The following is a 19,483-nucleotide window of genomic DNA, read 5'->3' as shown; positions in this document are numbered from 1 at the left end:
CCTGCGTGATCGGAGAGCCAGAAGGTTAGAGATGGCGTTGAAAAGAACAGAACATCTCGACGTCCTGGAAGAACAGGCGCAGACAGCGGTCTCCATCCGAGACACCGGCTCCAAGCAAGAATCGGAAGAAGATAGGCCTATCACTGCTGGCCAGCACGAGTACGTCTGCCCCTATGCCCAAACACAAGAAACCATTGAAGGCCTTATGTACACCACTGCCAGAAGGCCAAGGTCCGACCCGAAAAAGGACTATCGTCGACCGACCTTCGGGTTCGGCGCTGAATAAAGGCCACTCCTCCGTCGACATCAGAGTCGAGTAAATCTGTAAAAAGTTCTGCCTCGGACTCGAGTAAGTATCCTCACTCCTCGGAGTCGAAGCCTCAACGCCCTGCTTCGGAGCCAAAACAACTGACTCCATTTTCGGGACCAAAAAAGATCTAAACTTCGGAACCCAAAAAATCGTCGTATACAGAAGAACAAGGACTTTCGAGCGGTCTCAAACAGAGTTCGAAATCAATGCAGGAATCTGACAGACCTTCTAAAGAGGACACTGAGATTAAGCCTGTCCTGGAGGTTATAGATGAGACAATCCAGAATCCACATCCACAAAGAGACTAGTAGAATTGTTACTGCACTTCCTTTGAAAACCAAGAGAAAGCTTGCTTTTCAAGAAGAATTAGACCCTGTTCAACCACCAGCAAAAGTGTATAAGCAGAAGGAGAAGCCAGTACCCGCCCCTAATTCTCCTCATTCACTACAGCTTTCCTTTTCACCTCCACCCACTAGCTCACCACCTTTGCCTTCACCAACGCATTCACAGTACTCACATGGGGATACAGTGGATCCTTGAGATCTATACGACCCAGATCCTACTCCTGATAATGACCCTGACTGATAATGACCCTGATTTATATCCCTCCAAGCCTTCTCTACCAGAGGACCCTACTGCATACATGCAGGTTGTTTCCAGGGCAGCAGCTTATCATGGGGGTGCTTATGCATTCTGAACCCATACAGTAGGTTTTCTTGTTAAATGACCTGTCCTCCACTCACTGTAGATATCAGTGCCTTCCGATGTGGCCCGGAATGGTCAAACATTTAGACCAAATTTTTAGTGAGCCAGTCAAAGCTAGAGTAATTACTTTGTGTATTGACAAGAAGTACAAACCTGCTCCTACTGATCAAGGCTACATCACACGCCAAGTTCTTCCAGATTCAGTGGTAGTGAGTGCGGCTAGAAAGAGGGCTAATAGCCAATCCTCAAGGGATGCTCCTCCCCCTGATAAGAAGAGTAGAAAATTTGATGCTGCTGGCAAAAGAGTGGCCACACAAGCAGCCAACCAGTGGCGGATTGCAAATTCGCAAGCACTTCAAGCTAGATACGATAGAGCCCACTGGGGCGAGATGCGAGAACTCATACAGCACCTCCCAAAGGAACATCAAAAGAGGGCACAGCAGATTGTAGAAGAGGGATAGGCTATAGGCAACAATCAGATAAGGTCTGCCCTGGATGCTGCGGATACAGCAACAAGAAGTGTCAATACGCCCATTACTATAAGAAGGCATGCATGGGTATGTTCTTCTGGTTTTAAACCAGAAATTCAACAGGCAGTACTTAACATGCCTTTTGATAAGAAACATTTGTTTGGTCCTGAGGTCGATACGACCACAGAAAAACTGAGAAAGGGCCCAGACACTGCCAAAGCAATTGGAGCATTATACACCACACCGTATAGAGGCCCCTTTCGCAGGCAACAATTTAGGGGAGGATTCAAACCACAATCCTCTGAAGCCTCTACCTCACAGGCACAGCAGGGAGAGCAGCAGCAACAATATCAAAGAGGGGAATTTAGAGGGTCTTACAGAAGCCAATATTTTAGAAACAGAGGCAAGTTCCAAACCTCTAAGCAAGCCACACAGTGACTTACTTACCATTCCACAACCCCACACATCTCCTGTGGGGGGAAGACTACAGCAATTTCACTCTCATTGGCAAAACATCACCACAGACCATTGGGTCTTGTCAATTATCTGCAATGGTTATTGCCTAGAATTGATTTCTAACCCTCCAAACAATGCCCCACGTTATCACAGATTGTCCCCAGAACACAACTTTCTATTACAACAAGACGTTCAATTGCTACTACTAAAACAAGCAATAGAATTGGTCCCACATTCTCAACAAGAAACAGGAGTATACTCACTATATGTCCTTATCCCCAAAAAGGATGGCACTCTCAGGCCCATCCTAGATCTCAGGTCTCTGAATCTATACATCCTGCCACAACACTTTCACATGGTAACTCTGCAGGACATCATTCCACTACTACAAAGCCAAGATTACATGACTGCTTTAGACCTCAAAGATGCGTATTTCTATATACCCCTCCATTCAGCTCTCAGAAAATAACTCAGGTTTGTCAAAGCAGGAAAACATTATCAGTTCAAAGTTCTGCCATTTGGCACAACAGCTCCAAGAGTGTTCACAAAATGTCTAGCAGTAGTGGCAGCCTACCTAAGAAGGCAACACATTCATGTCTTTCTGTATCTAGACGATTGGCTAATAAAATCAAGCAATTTTATACAATGACAACAACACACTTAGTACGTAATAGAGATCCTACATACACAAGGGTTCACTCTCAATTACCAGAACTCTCACCTTCAACCAGCACAAGTTCAACCTTACCTAGGTGTTATTTTAAACACGTAAAAAACCCTAGCATATCCAAATACCCAAACGGTACAAGCTTTCCAAAATCTCAAACCACAAATACAGCCAAATCAACAATACTCTATAAAATGTATCATGAGAATTCTAGGAATGATGACATCTTGCATGCAAGACTCAATATGAGGACTTTACAACAATGCCTCTCACAACAATGGTCTCAGGCACAGGGTCAATTGCAAGATATAGCGTTGTTGGACCGCCAAACGCACATGTCCCTTCAATGGTGGAATCTCAGCAATTTAATGAAGGGGCGGTCATTTCCAGACCCTGTGCCTCACACCACAATAACAACAGATGCATCAACGATCGGTTTGAGGAGCGCATCTCAACAACCTTACCATTCAAGTGGAATGGGATTCCAAACAAAAATACATTTTCACATAAACCATTTAGAATTATTAGCTGTGTTCCTTGCCCTAAAAGAATTTCAAACTCTTCTCAAACACAAGAATGTTCTGATAAAACAGACAGTATGACAACCATGTATTACCTGAAGAAACAAGGTGGGACACATTCATCTCAACTGTCCCTTTTAGCCCAGACAATATGGAAATGGGCAATTCACAATCACATTCATCTGTTGGCAGAATACATTCCAGGAATACACAATCAGCTAGCGGATATCCTAAGCAAGACCAACCAACAGACACACGAATGGGAGATTTACTTTCAGGTATTTCAAAAGTACTTTCAAAAGTGGGAAACACCAGAAATATACTTATTTGCAACAAGCGAAAACACAAAATGCCAAAACTTTGCATCCAGACACCCACATCCCCTATCCAAGGGCAATACTCAATGGATCAGTTGGTCAGGGATATTTACTTACGCTTTTACCCCCTCTCCCACTCCTTCCCTTTCTGGTCAACAAACTACGTCCGACATCTCTCACCATGATACTCGTAGCCCCAACGTGGGCACGACAACATTGGTACACCACACTCCTAGACCTGTCAGTAGTACCTCACTCCAAACTTCCAAACAGACCGGATTTGTTAACACAACAAAGGTCAAATCAGGCATCCAAACCCCAGTGCTCTCAACCAAGCGATTTGACTCCTGAAGTCAGTGAATTTGGATACCTAAAACTTCCATTAGAATGTATGGAAGTGCTCAAGCAGGCACATAAACCTACCACTAGACAATGTTATGCTATCAAATGGAAAAGATTTGTTTACTACTGTCAGTCTAAAAATACTGATCCACTTACAGCATCAATACCAGATGTTATATGCTATCTACTTCATTTGAAGAAACCAAATCTAGCTTTCTCATCCATTAAAATCAATCTTACTGCAATATCAGCATACTTGCAGACTATTCAACACACCTCTCTATTCAGAGTTCCAGTTATAAAAGCCTTCATGGAAGGATTAAAATGCATTATTCCACCTAAAACACCACTTGTTCCTACTTGGAATCTAAATATCGTACTTACCAGACTTATGGGCCCACCTTTTGAACCCATGCATTCTTGTCAGATTCAATTTTTTATATGGAAGGTCGCCTTCCTAGTAGCTATTACTTCATTGCGAAGAGTTAGTGAAATTCAAGCATTCACTCTTGAGGAACCTTTCTTCCAAGTGCACAAACATAAAGTTGTACTTAGAACAAATCCCAAATTTCTGCCAAAAGTCGTATCACCTACATAAACCAAACAATGGAATTGTCAGTCTTCTTCCCACAGCCAGACTCAGTTGCAGAAAGAGCCCTTTATACTCCAGACGGCAAAAGAGCTCTAATGTACTATATAGATAGAACTAAAGAATTTAGGAAAACAAAACAACTTTTCGTTGCTTTTCAACAACAACATAAAGATAATCCTATCTCTAAACAAGGATTAGCAAAATGGATTGTTAAATGCATACAAACATGTTACATTAAGGCAAAAAGACAACTTTTGATCACACCTAGAGCACATTCCACTACAAAGAAAAGTGCATCTATGGCATTCTTAGGAAACATACCAATGGCAGACATATGTAAAGCTGCCACATGGTCTACTCCTCATACATTTACAAAACACTATTGTGTAGATGTATTTTCAAAGCAACAGGCCAATGTTGGCCAAGCTGTCTTTAGAACCTTATTTCAAACAACTTCAACTCGTACAGGCTAGCCACCGAAACTTTTGGGGAGAGTAACTGCTTTGTAGTCTATGCATAGCATGTGGAATAGGAGCTACACATGCCATCGAACGAAAATGTCACTTACCCAGTGTACATCTGTTCGTGGCATGTAGTGCTGCAGATTCACATGCACCTTCCCTCCTCCCCGGAAGCCTGTAGTCGTTGCAGTTTTATTACATATGTACATATGTAGATACAGTTAAATTGGCATGGACATCTATTTTTTACTTACTAATTTTATAGAACATTTATATTCTTACACTCTATCACTCCTTCCTACACCCTTTTGCGAGAAAACAATCTAACAATGGAGTTGATGCCCATGCGCAGTATGACCGAGAGGAGGAGTCACTCAATCCTGTGACTCCGAAAAGACTTCTTCGAAGAAAAATAACGTGTAACACTCCAAGCCCAACACCAGATGGCGGAATAATGCATATACGTGCCACAAACAGATGTACACTGGGTAAGTGACATTTTCCATATGTATTTATATATATATATATAATAATATATATGTGTGTATACCCTTCCACAAACGTTCTTGCACTTTTTAAATTTCAGATTTTCAACCTGATGAAGTTTGATAGCTACACACGCTTTCTGAAATCCTATCTCTACCAGGAATGTATGCTAGCTGAAGTGGAAGGCCGCTGCCTCCCTGACCCACAGCAGATTCCCAGCAGCCCTGTGTCCAAACACAGTATTAGCTCAGATCGTTCCAATATCTCAACACCAAAAAAGGTAAATCTCTTTACTGTTGATGTTTAGAAGATGGATGTTGTGACATAGGGTTGTTGTTATGGTTGACTTAGAACCTTCAGGTCCAAACTATTGAGTTTCCTGAATCCTTCTATCCGGTCATAATTTTTTTTTCCTGCAGATTCAGCCCCTACATCTCCATGGTTCACTGATGAATTTTTTTCCATCTTAGATTATCTAAAACTCTCAATAGTAAAAGCACAGAAATCCGTTTCTTCAAACACTTTTTAGAGAAGGGAGTTAGTGTAGCAAGGGAAGGCTACATCCTCTAAAAGCTGAACATGCATTAATGTTTTTTTAGAAATGCAGCAGCATGTCCATCATGCCTAGCATTGGCAGTTCCGTTACATCAGTTGTCTTTTGCAGTTCCTGTCTTCAATATCTTTACGGACTATAAATGACTATTTTAGATTTTTAGCATTCTCACTGGGGCTTTTTGATTGTCACTCTGTCTTCAGTATCTGGATTGGTATTGTTGTGTTTTCACAGATTTTGTTTAATTTGTCTGCATTCTTCAACATTCTTTCCCTTTTGGGAAGTGACCTGGCTGTGGGGCCAAAATATCAGAAAGACCATAATAGTCTTTGTAGCATCTGCTTACGTGGCAGTGATGACTGCAAGTTTTTCAAAAATACATTCTGCGGAACTGTATAGTGAAGGACCATCAGAAGATTTTTCTGCATCGTAGACATAAGAGAAAATGACTGAAAGTGGAGAGAGCACCTGGGGAAGGGGCTTCATCTACCATGAGTTACCATACATCTTCAAAAGGCCACCATCATGGGATGTTTTAGAAAGAGACACTTAAAGGTAGAGCCTCTTTTCAACATAGAGAGCTTTGTTTTTTCTCACTGCTGAAGACAGAGCTGATGTCAAGCATTCAGTTGACATGGAAGAAGAGAAAGTATTGGATCTGAGGCACCATTTTTCAAGAACCCCTGCGTCAGTACCTCCTTTACAGTCAGAACTTCAGGCTAGACCTTTGTCATGCACTTAAGATTTTGGCATACTCTCTTTAGCATAGTCTTTGATTAGAATTGGCCTTTCATCTACTACCTCAGCTTGCATCTTGTATTTGCCAGTTGATCTGTAGTGCAACTTCCTTTTACTCTGCCTCCTCCAGCTCCACACATTCCTACTTCAGTAATAGTGCAGCTTGTGTTTAGAAGGTCTCCGTCCGAACTGGAGAGACACACATTGAAGGTCACTAATGTCCGGCATTCATCCTCAAAAAGGCATCACAGTTCTTGCACGCCTCATCAGCAGTACATACTCCTGTACTCCTTAGTACCTCTTCATACTTGCATTCAGGTGTAAGAAGGTTTTTCATAAATATTCCCGAATTCATACTCAGGAAGGATGTCTCTGGTAGATGACAAATATCCAAGTCATCATGTTCTCACTAGAGAGGCAATAAGGTTGAAAAAAGCCAAGACTGCTCCACAGTCCAAGAACCCAGTGAGTTTTATGTGACTTTTCAGTGCAAGTTGCCCTTAATTACCACGCTTTTGGCACCAGCCGTGAAACCTTTTGTTACGCCATACTCTGCCAAAGCAGCCACACCCAGACTTCCTGAAGTATAAGCCTCACTTATTCTGGCAGCTGCCAAAAAAAGTAATGCAAAACGTTCTATTCTACAGTAGCTTCCGATGAGAAGAGTAAGAGGCTAGACTCATTAGGAAGGCATGTGGATCAGCTGCACCAGCAGTGAAATTGACAAAGGCTACCAGTATGTTCGACACATATGATGCTCCCTGTGTAACATACAACACAGAGAATTTTTTTTAAACTCTTTGCTGTTAGAATAATTAGGTTACAGACCATTTCCAGTCATTCACTCAGTTCCTTAGATCTGACAGCCATGAATATTACCACTCTGTGTGCATTACGCAGATGCTCTTGGCTAAGGCTTCTGGGCCTTGAGCACAATGTCTAGCGTAAGGTTTTGAACCTCACATTCTGCATTGTGAACCTATTCAAGGGTCACATGCTGTGTACTGTTCCACTATTTAGTAACTGGGACTGAAATTTTCTTTAAGCAAAGTTTGTTTGGGCATTAACCATTAATGAAATCCCAGTGATTTACTGTGACTTGGATATACTGACATTTACAATGGGCAATCACCAACTTTAGGCTCTTTCATGCCAGTGGATTCAGAAGTGAAGTTGAGACGACTGCTGATTTCAGGGCAGAAAAGTACATTTTTCAGTCACATATACAGATGGCCTCATGAAAACTCGTCTTAATTGAGATCAACACCTCGAAGTAAGCAGGTTTTCTAAGGTCTCCAACCAGTTCGAAGAATGTTTGTTTCAGGGGAAATTGTTTAGCTTATGCTCTCCCTGATAACTGGGTATGTTTTAAATGTTCTGTGTACTGGAATGTTTTGTTCTGACTGTATGTATGATCCTACAGTTGTTGGGATGCATAGTTAGTACTGCAAAATCAATAAAGATTCATTTTTAAAAGATCCAGTACAACAAATTTACAGACCCTGTTTCGGACTGCTGCAGCACTGGAATTGTTGAAAGTCTCTGGCAACAGCCCCCATAAGGAAGACGTCATTTTGACTCCTACAGGTTTAGTTTATTTAGTGCACCAAGAACACAGCACTTGAGATTTTATTGTGGCAAGCTTTCCTAAGAGAAAGGTCAGATTCATTGCTTCTAATTTGCCCATCTTGTTTTGTACACTGAGATGGGCCAAAAGTGGGTCAGTTTAGATAGAGGGCTTGCAGGGATATCTGTGTATCTGACAATGATATCATAATGTCATCTTTGAGCTTTGCTGGCTTAAGAATAACCCCCTAATTTGACTCCAATTCGCCAAAGGGTCCATGAAGAGTAGAAATAACAGTGGTGAAAGGGGATCTGAGTCTTTAACCCCTCCTGAAGAGGACCCTCATGAATCTTGCTAGTTCACTTTAATGCACAGTTGTGCCAAACACGTCTACAGCAACTGTAGGAAGCTTGATCTGTATGTACTATATCAAAGTGCAGGGGTTCCCCAGAGGCTCGACAGAGGCCATTATAGATAATACTAATGCTCTACTTGTGGTAGTGTGGCTGAGCATTTAGGCTTAACAGAGGGTAGTGTTAAGCATTTGTAGTACACAAACAAACAATAGAAGAAACACACACTCAGACCAATAGGACTTTTGTATAGAAAAATAGCTTTTGTTAATTTATTTCTAGAACCACAAGATTCAGTTTGCAGGTAAGTACATTAAATGAGAGGTACTTTGCATAGGTATCAAATCGACAGTGCATACAGTTTTCTTTAAAATGGTAAAAAAAAGGTATTTTAAAAGTAGATACAGTGCAATCTTCAACACTTCCTGGCGGAGGAAAATAAAGTACAGTTTTTGAGGTGAGTAATGAATTTACAGATTTAATCTCCGGGGCACAGGTAGCCCACCGTTGGGGGTTCAAGATAACCCCAAACACCCAGCACCAGCAATACGGGCCGGTTAGGTGCAGAGGTCAAACAGGAGCCAAAATAACGTGGGCTCCTATGGAGACAGGGGGTACTCCGGTTCCGGTCTGCTTGCAGGTAAGTTTCCGTGTTGTCGGAGGGCAGACCAGGGGGGTTTAGAGGAGGCTCCAATCTCACACCCTGAGCGGTACAGGGGCAGCCGGGTGCAGGGTGCAAACAGGGTGTCGGGTTTCCAATGAAACTCTGAGGGGACCCCGTGGGTCACTTAGGCGCTGCAGGCAAGGCACAGGTGGGCTGCTCGGGCAAGCCACCGACTGGATAGGGAGGAGGGTCGTTGCTGCACCGGTGGTCAGTTTCTCTCGAGTCTGGGGCTGCGGGTGCAGTGCTTTTCCAGGGGTCCTCGGGATTCCCTCTGCAGGGGTCATCGAGGAGGGGTGGAGAGGCCAGCCCAGGGTGGGCACCCAGTCGCCTGGGGATCCTCTCTGGCTTGTTGGGCCACCTGGACATAGGCCGTGGGTGTCGGTGCAGAGTGGTTAGGACTCATGCATTTGGAGTAAGATGGAAGTCCTTAGAAGCAGAGTCTTCTGTTCTTCTTTTGTAGACAGTGCTGCTGTCTTTGGGAGTTCTTGGTCCTTCTACGTGCAGGGCAGTCCTCTGTATTCAGACAAGGGCTGCTGGTCCCACTGGATGTGTTGCTGTTGGTTTGCAGGTTCTCTGAAGCAGGAGACAGGCCGGTAGGGCTGGGGCCAAAGCAGTTTTCGTCTCCTTTTCATCTCTGCTGGGGTTTCAGCTTAGCAGTCCTTCTTCTCGTAGGTCGCCAGGAATCTCCCCTTTGGGGAGGGGGGGCACATTCATATCCCTATTGGTCCCTGTCCTCCAAAACAAGATATAGGATTCTGCAGGGAGAGAGGTGTGGGGAGGTCACCTCAACTCTGGACACCTTAGGGGTGGTCCTGGCTGGGATGGTCACTCTTCCCTGTTTTTCTTAATTTTCCAACAGACTTGCCGCCAAAAGTGAGGCTTTGTCTGGGGGCGGGCATCTCCACTAGCCTTTGAGGCTCACCACCAGGTGTTACAGGTCCTGCACGGGGAGGTGTGAAGCACCTCCACCCAAGACAGGCTTTGTTTCTGACCACAGAGTGCACAAAGGCAAAATGTCAGGCTGGCACACACTGGTCAGTCCTACACTAGCAGTTGGGCTAACATACAGGGGACATCTCTAAGATGCCCTCTGGGTGCATGTTTCAATAAATCCCACACTGGCATCAGTGTGGGTTTATTGTGCTGAGACGTTTGATTCCAAACTTCCCAGTATTCAGTGAAGCCATTATGGTGCTGTGGAGTTCATAATGACAAACTCCCAGACCATATACTTAATATGGCTACACTTCACTTACAATGTCTAAGAATAGACTTAGACACTGTAGGGGCATATTGCTCATGCAGCTATGCCCTCACCTGTAGTATAGGGCACCCTGCCTTAGGGCTGTAAGGCCTGCCAGAGGGGTGACTTGCCTATGCCACAGGCAGTAGTTTGTGGGCATGGCACCTTGAGAGGGTTGCCATGTCGACTTTTCCTTTTTCTCCCTACCAGCACACACAAGCTGCAAGGCAGTGTGCATGGGTGAGTGAAGGGTCCCCCAGGGTGGACTAATACATGCTGCAGCCCTTGGAGACCTTCCCTGGCCCCAGGGCTCTTGGTACCATGGGTACCTTTTACAAGGGACGTAACTGTGTGCCAGGGCTGTGCCAATTGTGGAAACAAAGGTACAGTTTTGGGGAAAGAACACTGGTGCTGGGGCCTGGTTAGCAGGGTCCCATCACACTTTCAATCAAAGTTGGCATCAACACTAGGCAAAAAGTATGTGTGTAGGGGGGTAACCATACCAACAGTGGCACTTTCCTACAGCAACTTTTCGTTGACTCAGTATTCCTTCTTCCAGCACTGATATGCAGTAATTTCTTGTATTGTTTTAGTTCTGGTTTGCTTTTCCATAATAATAGACTTGATCCAGTGGATGAATTTTGGCATCAGTTTTCAAACCTATAGGCCAATATCTTGCTATGTATCTTTACATCAGTGTTCAGTTGGGAGATGGGTATTTTTCACACTTCTCATGGCACTTCCATTACTTGAGAAGATTTTATGTACAACAGTGGAGTCTGCTCAAATAACCCTATATGTTCTGCGCTTTCTTAAACATGTGGGGATCAATGGAGATCTGTAGGATTTATCTCACAATTTAATTATCTTCACAGCATGTGTGGCTGTAGATAAATATGCTCTGAATACTCCTGCTATCTAGTGTTTGATTATGTACAGGTACTCTTTGGGCTTCGTGCCTTGTGCCAGGCCTCTATCTATCACCAATCGGTTTGAGACAATCTTCATGCGATACCGTTTCATTGCTACCTGCAGGAACCTCCGTGCCTTCACCGGGGGCCACGGCCCATTCTCAGGGCCTCCTGCCCCTTGTCATTGCTACCTTCTGCTGCGTCAGTGCAGGGTCAGTGATGGAAGGAACACCCTTCCAGTACTGCCCTCAGTATCATTGCTAGTTTTTTTTAACCGACCATCACCGGGTCTGTAATCTTGGCCTCATCCTCAAGGATGACAAGCCCGCATGCCAGGCCTGTCTCGCCTTCTGGTTAAAAACGCTTTGGTACAGACATGCACAAAGGAGGGTTCACCGCAGGATGCAGAAGCGGAATGGCATCTTCTGGGAGCACGACATCCAGGGATAGGAAGAAGTCTGCCCCTCTGATGCACAAGTACTGCCTGCTAGTTCGGAGGCCTGCTCATGGGCTGATACCAACGGTGAGGAGAATCCAGACCCGAACACTCCAACAGTGTGGAAGGTTATCCAGTCACAGCCAGTGGCTGCACTGCCCCGAAACACAACCCTCCCCCTTACCTCGCACTGAACAGGACCCTTTCTCTGAGTTCACCATTCCTTCCGCCCTGGCACTGAAAGACCTACGGGCACCAAAGACTTAAGTCAGGCGAAGAGCCCCTCAATTAATATTTGCTTCTTGCATTCTAAATTAATCTGTTCAGAGTCCATGTAATCCATAAGAACTCGTCGACACATTTCAGCCATATAAATTGTTGTTTCCTTAGGACCAAAGAAAGACAGTCACATATTCCTAAAGAGCAAACACATGATACATATTGTGCTAGTGCCTCATATTCTAGACTAGTTACAGTTGTATACATGTGAATACAAAAAATACAGAAAAATCCTCTCATGTACCACCAAAGAAAAATAAGTTAAGATCACAGATGACACCGATCTTATAATATATTAAGGCTGCACACTTTTCAATGTAAGGCACTGAAAGCAACCACACCGCAGGTTCCATGCCTCTAGTTTATTCCAGGCCTCGCTTATGAAAACAATCAATGCAAATTATTCTCCTGTGTAGATATCAACCTCCCTGCTTGTCATAACAAAACTAATGCATGGAATGATAAGAAGGGCAAATAAAATAAATCTTTTATTCACACCATGCATGCGCTTTACAAACTAAAGTGTCAGTACATGAAACTGATGTTGAAGTTAAACTGTGTTCATGCACCCTTTGTGCAAAGTGTAGGAATGTGGGTGCAGAATTATAACATAGTACCTTAGTGCCCTGTATATCTGTGTGTGATCACTCAGAACTGAATCCTGTAAGGAAATGCCTCCTTGGCATGGTTACCCCCTGACTTTTTGCCTTTGCTGATGCTATGTTTTGAATTGAAAGTGTGCTGAGGCCTGCCAACCAGGCCCCAGCACCAGTGTTCTTTCCCTAACCTGTACTTTTGTATCCACAATTGGCACACCCTGGCATCCAGGTAAGTCCCTTGTAACTGGTACCCCTGGTACCAAGGGCCCTGATGCCAGGGAAGGTTTCTAAGGGCTGCAGCATATCTTATGCCACCCTGGGGACCCCTCACTCAGCACAGACACACTGCTTGCCAGCTTGTGTGTGCTGGTGAGGACAAAACGAGTAAGTCGACATGGCACTCCCCTCCGGGTGCCATGCCAACCTCACACTGCCTATGCAGTATAGATAAGTCACCCCTCTAGCAGGCCTTACAGCCCTAAGGCAGGGTGCACTATACCATAGGTGAGGGCACCAGTGCATGAGCACTGTGCCCCTACAGTGTCTAAGCCAAACCTTAGACATTGTAAGTGCAGGGTAGCCATAAGAGTATATGGTCTGGGAGTCTGTCAAACATGAACTCCACAGCACCATAATGGATACACTGAAAACTGGGAAGTTTGGTATCAAACTTCTCAGCACAATAAATGCACACTGATGCCAGTGTACATTTTATTGTAAAATACACCCCAGAGGGCACCTTAGAGGTGCCCCCTGAAACTTTAACCAACTACCTGTGTAGGCTGACTGGTTCTAGCAGCCTGCCACACTCGATACATGTTGCTGGCCCCATGGGGAGAGTGCCTTTGTCACTCTGAGGCCAGTAACAAAGCCTGCACTGGGTGGAGATTCTAACACCTTCCCCAGGCAGGAGCTGTAACACCTGGCGGTGAGCCTCAAAGGCTCACCCCCTTTGTTCCAGCACCGCAGGGCACTCCAGCTAGTGGAGTTGCCCGCCCCCTCCGGCCACGGCCCCACTTTTGGCGGCAAGGCCGGAGAAAATAATGAGAATAACAAGGAGGAGTCACTGGCCAGTCAGGACAGCCCCTAAGGTGTCCTGAGCTGAAGTGACTCTAACTTTTAGAAATCCTCCATCTTGCAGATGGAGGATTCCCCCAATAGGGATAGGATTGTGACCCCCTCCCCTTGGGAGGAGGCACAAAGAGGGTGTACCCACCCTCAGGGCTAGTAGCCATTGGCTACTAACCCCCCAGACCTAAAGACGCCCTTAAATTTAGTATTTAAGGGCTTCCCTGAACCTAAGAATTGAGATTCCTGCAACTACAAGAAGAAGAGGACTGCTGAGCTGAAAGACCCCTGCAGAAGAAGAAAGAAGACACCAACTGCTTTGGCCCCAGTCCTACCGGCCTGTCTCCTGCCTTCTAAAGAAACCTGCTCCAGCGACGCTTTCCCCAGGACCAGTGACCTCTGAATCCTCAGAGGACTGCCCTGCTTCAAGAGGAACAAGAAACTCCCGAGGACAGCGGCCCTGTTCCAAAAAGACTGCAACTTTGTTTCAGAGGAGCAGATTTAAAGACACCTGCAATCCCCGCAAGAAGCGTGAGACTTGCAACACTGCACCCGGCGACCCCGACTCGACTGGTGGAGAAACAACGCTACAGGGAGGACCCTCCGGCGACTCCAAGACTGTGAGTAACCAAAGTTGTCCCCCCTGAGCCCCCACAGCGACGCCTGCAGAGGGAATCCCGAGGCTCCCCCTGACCGCGACTGCCTGACTCTGAAATCCCGACGCCTGGAAAAGACCCTGCACCCGCAGCCCCCAGGACCTGAAGGATCGGAACTCCAGTGCAGGAGTGACCCCCAGGAGGCCCTCTCCCTTGCCCAGGTGGTGGCTACCCCGAGGAGCCCCCCCCCCCCCCCTTGCCTGCCTGCACCGCTGAAGAGACCCCTTGGTCTCTCATTGAAAACAATTGGAAACCCGACGCGTGTTTGCACACTGCACCCGGCCGCCCCCGCGCTGCTGAGGGTGTACTTTTTGTGCTGACTTGTGTCCCCCCCCCCCGGTGCCCTACAAAACCCCCCTGGTCTGCCCTCCGAAGCCGCGGGTACTTACCTGCTGGCAGACTGGAACCGGGGCACCCCCTTCTCTCCATTGAAGCCTATGTGTTTTGGGCACCTCTTTGACCTCTGCACCTGACCGGCCCTGAGCTGCTGGTGTGGTAACTTTGGGGTTGCTCTGAACCCCCAACGGTGGGCTACCTTGGACCCAAATCTGAACCCTGTAGGTGGGTTACTTACCTGCAAGAACTAACAATACTTTACCTCCCCCAGGAACTGTGAAAATTGCAGTGTGTCCACTTTTAAAACAGCTATTTGTGTTTTATATGAAAAGTATATATGCTACTGTAATTATTCAAAGTTCCTAAAGTACTTACCTGCAATACCTTTCAAATGAGATATTACATGTAGAATTTGAACCTGTGGTTCTTAAAATAAACTAAGAAAATATATTTTTCTATACAAAAACCTATTGGCTGGAATTGTCTCTGAGTGTGTGTTTTCTCATTTATTGCCTGTGTGTATGTACAACAAATGCTTAACACTACTCCTTTGATAAGCCTACTGCTCGACCACACTACCACAAAATAGAGCATTAGTATTATCTCTTTTTGCCACTATCTTACCTCTAATGGGAACCCTTGGACTCTGTGCATGCTATTCCTTACTTTGAAATAGCACATACAGAGCCAACTTCCTACAAATCCCCTATAAGGTAGGAACCTATAAGGTAGGAACAGGAAAATGTTTAAAACATCTGTTTAAAAAATCTCAGTAAAAAATCTGTCTGCGCTCACTTGTTATTAGGAAGCCCACTGACCACTTCTCTTATCCTAACCTGCTAATCTTGAGCATAAACATCTTCAAAAGCATCTACAAATAGTATCTGGAGCAATAGAGTACACACTAAGTTAATCAAAACCAACATGACCGGGGTCACTAGGAATAATGAACCCACTCTCCCTCACTCACCTTAAACGTGCAACATAGAAATCTTTGTTACTTTCTAAAAATACTTTCTAAAGATGTTGCATTGCGGTGTACAGCTACAGGGCAAGTAATTGGTGTACAGTCAAAGCGTCCCAAAGAATGAAAGTTACAAGACCCGCTTACTTAGTGAGAGAGGCGTTAGGCATGCTGGGGTAACACAGAAAAAGGGTTCACTCATTACATCTCCAAATACGCTGCTATCTTAAAATGTCTAAAAAAATAAATAAAGAGTATTTGTTGCAGCAGTACAGCTTCCAAAAAATACTGTTATTGATTGAGCTTAACAAATAACATGTATCCTAGACTTGTATATTCTAAAATGTAGCTGAAGTAATGTCTCGGCATAGTCATGAAAATAATATAATTCCCAATGACATTAACTCATCGACCATCTTGAAATAACCAGTGTGTGTTAATTGCCACAACACCTTCTATTAATAAAACACAGAAGTCGAAGAATAACATGTGGACATTTGGATTTTAACTTCTGAAAGAGGGGTCTGATTACCATATTGTCATATGAAACCCATAAACTTGTACATGACCATGGGTGAATCCATAATAGTTAAATGTTTAGGAAAATGGCCCCCGATGTAACGTAGACAGTTGTTACTGGCTATTACTGGAGAGGTTGGAAAAGAGTAGGAGTTCCGAAATTGGAAGATATTACTGTGTTGACATGTTTAAAGGAGTTCAGGCTTTTCAGTTAGAAAATCAGATCAATGCTATCTGGGTCTGTGTGTTTTTTTTGTTTTTTTTACAGTTGTCAAATATTTCAAACTTTACCAGAAGAAAACATTACAGGTTCTTCAACTGTAGATTACAAGTTATTTTCTCCTAAACTCCAAAATCTCATCCATCAATTTAACGTAAAGAATTACAGTCTGAACCAACTGATTCATTCAGTGATCTTAGAAGAGAATAGGAATAAAGAGTGGACATCAAACCCAGTCCTACAGAATGGCAAGATTATAATACAGTGAGCTATACTATACTGGGTGGAGAATGTTATTTTTCAATGAATGACTGTTATAGCCAATTCCCACTCAACTAGCACCAACCATTGTATGTGCAACATGGGAGGCCAAGAATCTCTCCTTCACTTCTTCTTTTTGTATACTCACGCAGGAGGTGAGTCTTTCTTTCTTAGGTAGGCCAACAGTGGTTCCCAAATGTCCTTCTGGTGAGGTTTCGGTGGCATGAGTTCCCAGTAGTTGAAAAGGTACTACTGGCAGTAAACCGCATCCTGTGGCCCAGCCCTCGGAGCAGGCCACCTGCCCCAATGCACAGCATCAGTTGGCTAATAGCAAGAGCATGGCTCTGAGGCGCCAATCACCAGGGGGAACATCTTTAACATATCTCAAGCGTCAATGGGGTCGGTGATGGTGAATGACCTGGTATCTGGGTCAGGTCCACATGGAATGGAGACCACTATCCTGCAACATGTGGGCACTACCAGGCGAGATGGAGAAATGAGGCCCGGGGTGCTGCACATCGCAAACCATGCATCATCGACTAACCCCATACGAATCAGTTGCACCAGGGTATGATACAGCCAATGTCCAAATTTAAAATGAATGAGTTGAAATCTTTAGTTAGGTGAGAGGGCTGCAGTTTGCTCACAGCAATACGTCTGTTGCTCTTCAGTGATTGTGGTAGGGTGTGTCTGGTTCCGAGGCAGCACGGACAGCTGGAGTGCACACTGGTTCCTTGCTCTGCATCCCAGCATACAATCGGGTCACTAGCCTGCGAGGATCGGGTTTGTCAAAATGTGTCCAAGCGCATGTAGCATGGGGGTGGCAGGTGGAACGTGCTATGCAGCACGCAGCAGGTAGCTCAGAGCTGGTGCTAAAGAATGATGTCTAGTGCAGTAGGACTGATATGCTTGTCCACCATAAATGACGGTAGAAATTGACCATCAGGTTGATATGTCTGCAAATAAAGTGATACCTTGCCTGTGGGTCCTCGCTGTAATGCCATCATCTTGCACGGAGACAGCTTGGGGTTGCACACAAGGGGGATGGAAGAAGCGTAGATGGAAGGTAGCCAATTGCGATGCAGCATGCCGCCCCATGCCCAGTGAACGCACTCCGATGTATTAATCTCTGCACGCTGTGGCTTGTAAGGCTGTTGGAGCGCAGCGAATATAGGATCCACTTCTACCACCGTGTGGGGCTGAAAGTGTGTGGGGTAAAGCCAGAAATGAATGTATTGGCCTTTTTGTGCGCAGCGTGCATATAATGTCATGTTGGGTGTATTTAGGGATCCCTGCTAAAATGGCAGAGTAAGCGTCTCCCATGTAATCCTCGGTTACTTTGCGGCCCAGGCCAGGTCTACCAGGTTGGAGCGTTATCACTGAAGTAAATGTGTGTCGAGACGGATCTGGAGGTTACTAAAGAGATACCATGATTTGGGTAGGTCGACCATTTTTGCAATAGCCAACCTCCCTCTTACAGGCAAGGCAGCCAAGTCCAGGCTGGGATCTGTTCCTCTAACCACATTATGACCCTGCTGTAGTTGGCTCTCCAGAGTTCATCCATGTCTCAGCTGAGCCAGATACCGAGGTTGCGTATTGGTTCAGTGACCCACTGTAATGGGTATTTAGATTCAAGTGGTTGCTTCTCCATGGTGAGGGAAAATAGAGAGATTTAGCTCAGTTTATGTGGATGCCCAAAAAGCCACTAAATTGAATGAGTTCACGGATGATGGGAGCCAAGTTTGTTTGTGGCCCTCCCAAAAAAAAGATGAGCGCTCAAAGTCCCATGCTGGTGATCAGAAGACTGCAGATTTCAGCAAAAAAAAAACTCCAGCCTGTTAGTTTTAGGGTCATAGATCGAGGCTAGAATGTCTGTGGAGTGCATCAGCAACAATGACATACCGCCCGTTACTGTCACAGATGACCTGTCTCATATGCCTGGCAGGCCCAAATGCTATGTCTGTTCTTTATTTTTGAGTTTGACATTAGTGTCCTTGTCCATGCGTACCAGGTGTACACTAGCTGCTGTCTGTGTGTCTTTCTCAACAGAAACACAGGCCTTGAGGTGTTCTAGCTAGCCCTTGTCTACTGTCTTTCATGATTTCAATGCAGCTAGTTAGAGGGTCAACTTGGCATCAATAACGTGGAGACTATTCTTTATGTCTTCTAGTATCTCTCTTAGATCCAAGTCTTGCAAGAGGGGTACCCTGAGGCCACCACAGGGGTTCCCCCATGTCTCTATCTGGCTCAGTATTCAGTCCAGGGGCACATGCAGGTCTGATTGCAGAGGCTTCCACCACAGAACCCACACTGCCCAACAGGTATGTGCTCGAGGGCAGCTCCCTCAGGCTATGGTCCGGTCTTAGTCCAGAATGATGCAAGGGCTTCGCTGATGACCGACATCAGCCCCGGCCCACCTCATTCCGGCACCAGCAGAGTCTCGGTAGGGGAGCATGAGCAGGCCAACAATGTAAGGGGGGGTGAGCTCTTAGGCAGGGAGGGACCCTCCCAAGCTCTGACACCTTGAGAGCAACCGGACACCAAGAGAAACTGGGCCGGAGGAGTAATCTCCCTTCCCCCAAACCAGCAAGTACCAAGGACAGGCCCAGCCCAGGTGCTCAATCCGGAGTGATTTAGGGCTGTGGACTGGTCAGTGCAGGGGCCTCTCCCCTGTCCTCACTTAATGGGAAATGCCCCATCCCAGTGGGGGGCAGAAAGGCAAAGCACTCTGGCCCCCAGGACAGGGTTGTGTTCCGGATCACTTGGGGCCGCAGGACCTACGTGCAGTT

The 19,483-nt window shown here is 45.4% G+C and overlaps 1 protein-coding gene across 1 annotated transcript in view; it reads left to right on the top strand.

Moving 5' to 3' along the window:
- RGS12 (regulator of G protein signaling 12) overlaps positions 1-19,483 on the top strand; it is a 442,017-nt gene that overhangs the window by 289,939 nt on the left and 132,595 nt on the right. The window contains exon 8 of the mRNA XM_069203485.1: positions 5,428-5,607. Within this exon, the coding sequence (XP_069059586.1) occupies positions 5,428-5,607 (180 nt within the window). The remainder of the gene's footprint in view (positions 1-5,427; positions 5,608-19,483) is intronic.

This window comes from Pleurodeles waltl, chromosome 1_2 (assembly GCF_031143425.1).
Source record: "Pleurodeles waltl isolate 20211129_DDA chromosome 1_2, aPleWal1.hap1.20221129, whole genome shotgun sequence".
Classification (NCBI taxonomy): Eukaryota; Metazoa; Chordata; class Amphibia; order Caudata; family Salamandridae; genus Pleurodeles; species Pleurodeles waltl.
This window is presented reverse-complemented; position numbering and strand designations above follow the sequence as displayed.